Source organism: Peromyscus eremicus, chromosome 13 (assembly GCF_949786415.1).
Source record: "Peromyscus eremicus chromosome 13, PerEre_H2_v1, whole genome shotgun sequence".
Classification (NCBI taxonomy): domain Eukaryota; kingdom Metazoa; phylum Chordata; class Mammalia; order Rodentia; family Cricetidae; genus Peromyscus; species Peromyscus eremicus.
Genome location: NC_081429.1, coordinates 2,286,260 through 2,294,413, shown reverse-complemented (window position 1 = coordinate 2,294,413; position 8,154 = coordinate 2,286,260). Strand labels below are relative to the sequence as shown.

Sequence of the window (8,154 nt, the reverse complement as noted above, 5' to 3'; positions counted from 1 at the left end):
TTGTCACGCTGAACTAAAGGACATGGAAGGTAGAACCCTCCTTCCCTGAAGTAAACCATAAAAGATGGAAAGGTCATTTGTTCCCTTCTGTTTGGGGGACTCACCACAGAGGGTCCTAACCTATGCCTGGGAACCCGAGTGCTAACTCAGTTCATGAGGAGTCTGAGGAGGGCCTTGCCGGGTCCCCCAGCTCAGTTTACTACCATTAGGTCATAAAAACAGTCTTCCTTGGTTTTCCGGTCAGTATTTCTGAAGGCTCCCCCTCTTCGGGAACTTTTTGATCGGTTGAAAACTTCTCAGTAGCGCTGGAGACAGCTCAAACTGCAGAGCGCTTGCCTAAGCGGGAAGCCCTGGGTTCAGTCCTCAGCGCCGCGTAAACTTGGCATGGTAAGCACATGCCTGTTAACGGGTCAGTTAGCTCAGAGCCTCAGGTGGACTGAGGAACTTGGACAGGAGAGCTGACTAACACTCGTGGAAGCTTCTAGTCAGGAGACGCACATGCCAACCTGCTGGTATCTGCCACTTCCAAGGCTGCGCGGGGGTGGGGGGTGGAGGGTGAGGGGTGGACTGCCCTGCAGATGGACTCTTCCATCCCAGTTCCCCCTTTCACATCCCATAAAGCCCCAAGACCCCCAGGCCACTTCCGCTCAGTCTAAGAGACTGTAGCTCCCCAGTAGTTCTGACTAAAGAACAATTCTACTTCAGGAGATACCTGTCTGCTTCCCCTGATTTACACATCGCCTCCATCCGCCCTGTTTTACACCTGTAATCCCAGTTGCCAGGAAGTGGCTAATCATGGTGAGTTCACATCCAGCCTGGGGTACTTGAGACTTGTTTTGGGAAGGAAACTTTAATTAAACCTGGTGGACATTTCTTGTCTTTTGTTATGCAACCTTGGTGATGGGACACACCTCTCTACTAGGAAAACAAGACTTTAGTGAAAAACATCTGAACCTTCCAGAATAACCTCTATCTTTACGCCTGTTTCCCCAAATGACCAGCAATAAAGGTGTCTTTAGAGGCAACCTGGATGGAGAAGGCTGAGGACCCACACACTCCCTAGACTGAAAAGAGCCCAGGGCAAGAGAGCAGGCTGGCTGTAAGGGCTGCAGCAGGCTGGGCGTTCTGAACATCCCAGAATATAGTTTGGGGGCTATATTCCTATCCTGTTCCGTGTAGTGGGGTCTGGACCTTCGTCCACCTGATGTGTTCTTACAGTTCAGAGCCTCGCAGACAGCACGCTGACTAGAAACAGATGGGACCCTAAGAGAGATAGACCCATATGATGCTAGGGAGGATCCTGTTTGGTGGGTTGGTCCTCTCTCAGCAGATTCACTGACCCAGGGCCAACACATAGCCTCGAGCTAAGAAACACAACCATTCATCCTCTCAGATGTAGGGTAAAGGCAGTCTCCAGAGAACATGCCTGACCCTGAGAGTCAGAGCTAACTGCATGAGCCTCTGCTCAGCCCCTGACCAGTTGGGACCGGATCCTTTCTAAAATCTCTTATTCTTGCATGGAAAACTGGACAATACCTGTTCTGGTTCTGAATCCCTTTCTTCTATCAGATAACCAGGATGGGAACTGTTGGCGGCAGCGGGGTGGGGGTGGGGGTGGGGGTGGGAGGGAAGCTTTCTTATAAAAGTAGTGCTTTTCCTTTGTTCCAGGAGTCACAGGCCTAACCTGCTCTTGATAGGAGCTGCAGTGAGTGTCCTAAGCCTAGCCTGTGTAGCCCTGGGTATGATGTGTTTCTATCACTTCTGGACCCAAGAAAGGGGATTGGTTAACAAATTCAGCAGAGCACCTCTCCCTTATGTCCCCCTCGGCGGCTCCTCCACATTCCAGTCTACCACAGCAAACATCCTCTAGTCCTTTAGGCAGATACAAGGCTCGGTGAGGGCTAGTGCTGGGGGGTGGGGGGTGTGAGCATATCTCCCCTCCTCCCTTGGCCTCCCACCTGCCTGCCAAGCCCTGGGCCCAAGTGAGGGAGCTAGCTGGAAGCAAAGCCTCACTCTGGCCGAGGCTGAGCAAGCTCAGAAGCACTCAAGACCCACAGTGCTCGCGGGCTACTTCCACTTAAGAGTTCCCAGTCCACAGGACCCAGAGAGAAAGTAAGCCAGTGTGCAGGGGCCTCAGGACTACTGATCTCTGCGGTCCCACTCTCAGGGTCATCTCCAGACACTTTCCTAAAACCTCTAAGGCTGGAGATTCAGGCCTGCTTGGCACCTAGCTGCACAACCAGCCCTCCCCCTCCCCCTCCGATTAAACCGTCCCTCTGCCTGGTCCTTAGAGGTGGCTCCACACATGAGCCCTGAGCCTCCACCTGGCCCTTCTGTCTGTCTCCCATTGTCTCTCCAGTGCTCATCTGAGGGTAGGCGGTGTCTGTGAGCTTTGAAATAGGGGTGCCTTCTGCCTCCTGCAGGCCCTGGCTCCACAAAACGGCCCTGTACTGTTGCAACCTCAACATTCTTAACTTCTGGGAACCAGGCGTGCATTTTGCAATGATCTCTGCACATGATGTAGCCAGTTGACAAAGGGGGGTGTGGGAAGACCTTTGCTAGGGAGAACCGGCAGCAGCCCTGTCCTCTGTCCCTAGGACTTGGGTCTGGGTATCTGGGCCTGTGGTGGCTCTCCCTGAGCTGGACACAGCTGTCTTGCTCACTACTACTGTCTCAGAAGATCCTGTCCTGGATCTTCACAGCTTGGGCGAAGGTCCTGCGCATGGCGGTCTCTCCTTCCACCCAAGGAGAGACTTCAATGCTTCCAGGCTGACTGCACAGGACTTCAGGAAGCCCACTAAGGCCCTGCCTAAGGCCACCAGAACACTAGCCTTGGGCCTGAACTTTTGCCTTGACCTTGGCTGACCTATACCTAGGCCAAGGCCTCAGCTGTCCCTGTGGTCACCTGAAACAGCTGGCCCTTCCTCTAAGGGCCCTCTGGAGGTCTTACACGCCCACTAGCCAAGACCAAGGAACCAGCTAGCTCAGACACCGCCAGCAACCAGTCCAGTTTTATTGAGAACTGATGATGCCGCCATCTTCCAGGTGACCCCAGTCCCAGTGGGAGGCGGCATTCTTTCACAGGGGGAATAGTCTGTGTAGACCCCAGTATCAGTGGGGAGAGCTCAGCGTGGGACTGGAAGGCAAAGGATGAATGGTAAAGGTGCTAGATGGTGACCGGGGCTTCTGAAGGAGAGCGTAGAGGAAGAGGGCTGACCACCTCCCAAGGCCTGGAGTTGTCTCCTTCCAACTCTTCATAAATAAAACTTCACAGTAATAGAAAAATGTCAGCGTCTAGGACCAAACAGGCCAGTTTCTGGCCAGGGAGTCAGTATTGGTGAGGTGCAAGGGTGAAACCTGGCGTGGGCTGCGGTCAGGTATCACTGTGCCTTGGGGGGCCAGGAGCACTGCTCTTTCGCCCTGTGTCGGGGTGTAGGGTGGGGCTGTAGCCCACACTGAGGTTTAGAGGAGTGCTGAGGTAGTCGGAGTGGCCAGTCAGGCTTCTGGACAAGAGAAGACAGAGCCAGGGGTCACGCCACCGGAGCAGACTCCGGCGAGCTTGGGGCTGTGCTGAAAACCTATGGGGCTCGGCTCTTGGGAGATCCAGGGGTATGGATGAGGGGACACCTGTGGACCTGCACAGGGCTGAGCCCCCACAAAGGCTGCCCGGCCCTCAGGGAGCCGAGGCATTTCACAGGAAGAGACTCCTCTGCGATGATGAGAGGCAGCCACAGACCCACTGGCCAAGCCTAGCCCAGGTACCTGAGCAAATGTTCCTGCAGGGGCCACCAGGGTCTCCTACCAGGACAGAGGGGCCAGGCTACAGGCCTAGGATAGGAGGGATCCAGGTCCTCAGATGACCTCCAGTCAGGGAAGCCCCAGCTGTTCCTGGGCCTCACTTTCTGGGAATTTCTGGGAGTTCCTCTCTGACTGTCTGTACCACACCACACCCAGGGGCACAGAAAGCCCAGACCCTTCACCTTCCACCTGGGACCAAAGACTCTGCCATGCACCGTAGCTCCAGCCCAGGACCCCACGGACTTGAGGCAAAGGTGCTGGTGGGCCCAGCAACATTAGAGCACCTGGAACTTGAGGGAGCAGGTGAGATTGCTATGCACCAGATCCCACATGGCCAGCAGCTCAGCGGGTAGCAGCTTGTGTACCACAAGCATGGCACGGTAGAAGCAGGGCTCCTTGTTCATGCGGCTGCCTCGGACCCGAGAGATGCCAAAGGTCTTGAACCCCTCGTGGCCCGCAGGCTGCACCCCCAGCACCTCCAAGCACATGCCCAGGAAAACGTCATCAATAGGGAAGAGTTCCACAGTGTCACAGGCATGGTGGAGATGCCGAGCTAGGCTACCAGACATGAGGAAACCCCCACCGCCAGCATAGGGCGGGTAGGTGGACTTGCTATACATGACGGTGGGGATGTAGTATTTGTTATCTTTTTTGCGGATGGGCCGAGCGTGCTTCAGGACATCACCTACAAATAGGTTTTCCTGGGGCTGCCGGTCAGACAGAAACTCGAGCAGGTTGGTGGGGTTGACAAAGACATCATCGTCACCTTTGAAAATGAAGGGGACATTGGGACAGTAAATGTCAAGCCACTTAAGGAAGTGGATCTCCTTGAGGGTCAGGTTGAAGAAGCTGTCAAGGAAGTCCCACTGTAGGATGTCACCATAGAGACGGTCCTCGTAGGCCAGCAGCTGCTGATAGTGGGTCCGCTCCTCTTGCTTGGAGGCTGTGCCCAGCAGGAAGAGGGTACGCACAGCACCCCTGCCCTGGCCTGCTGACTCCCACTCGTGGCCCCAGGTCTGACGGATTACCTCGCGGCGGTCATGCTGTGTAATGACTGACTTGACCACCACCAACAGATAGATGTCACCTTCACACTTCTCTGGATGGTTCAGCAACATGGGAAAATAGCGGCAATGGCGATAGGCTAGAAACTGCCGGAAATGTGGCTCAAGACTCTGGAACCAGGGCTGATGGGTCAGATTGATGTTGATAGAACAGTTAGTGGTAATCACATCCCAGGCCTGGGGTCCCTGAGGGGGTTTGGGGGTGGGGGCCACTACTTCCTTTGAACTTTTCCAGAAGCTGTTGGAGTTGACTACATTTCCAGTTTCGGGTGGCCCCGGTGTGGGTGGTAGAGGGTCCTGCAGAAATTGGCCAGGGGTCACACTGCGCTGGAATACAGTGACAGCCACCAGGAGGGCCAGAGCCAGGCACACACTCTTGTAGAGGGTTTTCTTCCTAGGGGGAGCAGTAGAGAAGAGGGTGAGCTGGCACTTCAGAGGATTAGGTGGCCACAGATGAGCCAGTGGACTCCACTTCCTGGAAGGTCAGAGGATCCTGATTCTTTTCTCAGGCTAACCTCCCAACTCAAAAAGCTCTGAGAATCAGCTATTAGAGTTCCAAAACCAATGACTTTGGGAAGGGAGTTATTTAACTTCTCTAAGATACTTGTCTGTCCCCCCCCCCCCCCAAAAAAAAACAAACAAACAAAAAACAGGACAGAACACAAGATAAAATACCAGGCTTGTACTCAGGGAAAGGTTGTCACTTTACCAGGAAGAGAGACCTCTGCCCATCCCCTTGTTCCCAGTTTTCATTTCTAGTTCAGATCTATGTGTGTGGACAGCATATCATCAGGTGACTTTGAACCAGTCAATGTGAGAGGCAAAATCAATACCTTCATTGAAGCTTTTGGGGAGACCCCCTGTGGGGAGTGGGTTCTGGCTTACTATCCCCCAACACAGCCAACTCAACAGAAATGAGCCACACTTAACGGAAGATGATAGGCTTGGAAGTGGAGTGGACAGATGCCATCATGACCCCTTGCCCCATCTTAATATCACACAAGGAGAAATGAGGTGTCCAGCCCTTCAGCCCGGGGAAGGAAATCCACTCTCTAGGGACCCTCCCTGCCCAGGTAACCCCACCACACCCTTTTCAGAGGCAGAAATCCTAGCTCTTCTCAGGAGTGATCCCGCCTGTGCCCCGTTCCCCTAGAACTTCCCTCCTTAGCTCACACTGGGGGAAAGAGCACGTCAGCAGAGTGACCTTCCAGGGCTGGGGCAGCAGGGAGATGGTTCTCACCTCCAAGGCAGGAGGTACAAGAGCCAGGGAGCCACGAAGCAGGTAGAGATACCCCCAGGTTTTAAGGCCGCAGAGGCACAGGGTGAGTGAAGATTGAGCCCCCCACCTCCATACAGGGAGATTTTTCCAAGGGCTCCGAGACTCTGGCCACCAGGTTGGATGGAGAAAGACAGAAATCACCTGAGTTACCCTACTGGGTGGTGAGACCCAAGGCTGAACCCTCCTGGGAACCAGAGCAGAGGATCTCGGACCCAGTACTCCAGCCCCAACTCTGGAGTCCGGGTAAGGGCCAGGGCCGGGCGGCGGCGCGAGGCACCTTGCTTGCATCCATCAGTCTACTCCGTTTGTAAAAGCAAAACCGGGAAGGGAGAGAGGTTGAGGGATCGGAGGAGAGGCCACAGGAGGGAAGAGGGACCGGAGGAGCCTCGGGGTTTGGGGGGGGGGGCGACTCTCGATGGGACCCCGGGGCCTCGAGACCTTGCATACCGGCTGCCCGAGCCGCGGCCGGGGAGCCGAGCGTGCGCCCCGCATCTCCCACATCCCACCTGCCACCCTGGCGCCGCGCCCCGCTCCGCATCTCCCGCCACCCTCGCCGCCCCGGGAAACTGAGGTCCGCCCCACGACATCCAGCGGACATCATCCCTTGCGGTCTGGGGGTCCCGGGAGGAGGAGAAGCCCCGAGGTGCCCTGCGCCCCACAGGGACCCCGACTCACCACAGAGACATGGCGGCCCGGTCCAGGGCGGCTGAGCGGGGCGCACGGATCACAGCTCTGGGCGCCGCGGCCGTGGTCGGTGGGACCGGACCCGGGCGCTCCCCCGCTGAGACTTTCTTTTCCCGGAGGCTGGAGGAGGGGCCGCAGGGGCGGCGGCCCAGGTACCTTAACCCTTCGCGTCCCGGCTCACCGTGGGGACAGGTCAGCTCAGAGGCACGCCCCGCAAGATCGCGAAGGGAAGAGACGGAATCTCAGAGACCTTGAGGATCACCAACATCCTGAGGCGGTGACTTCCCCGCTGGGCCTTCACGGGGTCGCCTGCCTCTCCGGGACACGTGGGGACGTCGGACGCCGCCCACCTCCACGCCCACCGGGCGCCTAGCGGCCTGGCTGCTTCCTTCTGAAGCAGTCCTGGGTGTGCAGGGTGGAGGGAGGCGGATAAAGGCTGTCTTCCCTAATGCTTCCTTCTCTATGCCTTGTTTACTTTTCTCCATCCCAGGTCGCTTAGGCCTGTCGGCCATCACAAGTGGAGATGATGCTAGGAGGAGGCTGGGTTGCCTGTCTCAGACCCCAGCCGGCCCAGATCACCCAGGAAGGCTCTGGGTCCCCGACTCTTTCTCTACTACCACCCCCAGTAGGAGGCCCATTTGCCTCTGCAAAAACTCCCTTCTTTTGCTAGAGTGTTCGCACATGCCTTTAATTCCAGCAGGTGGATCTCTGTGAGTTTGAGGCCCGCCTGGTCTACACGGTGAATTCCAGGCCAGCCAGGGATCCCTAGTGAGACGGTCTCAAAACAAACAAAAACCTCCTTTCTTGTATCGCCAACAAATCTTTCACTTAACTACCCCCCTTCACATACTTCCCCCCCTGTCTCCAGGCCTTTATTAATCTGCTGTGTGTACACCATTTTCTCTTGGGAGTGCGACACACAGTCAGAGTAGAGGGAGGGAGGGGGCATCTTGGCCCATGCTCTGGGGTGCTGATGTAACCCGCTCCGCCAAGGCCGACTGGAAGGAACTAACACTATGGATAAATACGCAAGCCCAGGAGGTCGGCCTGACTCAGCAGGTGGTCCCTGCCTCGGGCATTTCTTTCAGACACTAGGAATGGAGAACTACTTTCCTGTGAGTCCCCCTTCCCCAGGGAATACAAGGGAGACCAGGAAGCTCCTGTGAGTCCCAAGGTTGAAGATTCTTTTTTTTTTTTTTTGGTTTTTTTTTTTCGAGACAGGGTTTCTCTGTGTAGCTTTGCGCCTTTCCTGGGACTCACTTGGTAGCCCAGGCTGGCCTCGAACTCACAGAGATCCGCCTGGCTCTGCCTCCCGAGTGCTGGGATTAA

General features: G+C 55.9%; 1 protein-coding gene across 1 annotated transcript; it reads right to left on the bottom strand.

Annotated features, from left to right (window-relative positions):
• Nucleotides 1–3,039: 3,039 nt before the first annotated feature.
• On the bottom strand, nucleotides 3,040–6,679 carry B3gnt7 (UDP-GlcNAc:betaGal beta-1,3-N-acetylglucosaminyltransferase 7). The gene is made up of 3 exons (XM_059278715.1): nucleotides 6,589–6,679; nucleotides 6,036–6,102; nucleotides 3,040–5,256 (listed from the first exon to the last, which is right to left on the bottom strand). The coding sequence occupies exons 1-3, from the start codon at nucleotides 6,677–6,679 to the stop codon at nucleotides 4,074–4,076; spliced, it is 1,341 nt and encodes a 446-aa protein (XP_059134698.1). The 3' UTR covers nucleotides 3,040–4,073.
• Nucleotides 6,680–8,154: the final 1,475 nt, after the last annotated feature.

What these genes read in the sequence shown, in the direction of transcription:
- B3gnt7 (XM_059278715.1), bottom strand. Translation starts at nt 6,679, where the DNA reads ATGCGGAGCGGGGCGCGGCGCCAGGGTGGCAGGTGGGATGTGGGAGAT. An exon ending in GGCCGCGGCTCGGGCAGCCG is followed by an intron (nt 6,103 to 6,588) that starts GTATGCAAGGTC and finishes CCTGCCTTGGAG; the next exon opens with GTGAGAACCATCTCCCTGCT. An exon ending in GACGTGCTCTTTCCCCCAGT is followed by an intron (nt 5,257 to 6,035) that starts GTGAGCTAAGGA and finishes TGCTCCCCCTAG; the next exon opens with GAAGAAAACCCTCTACAAGA.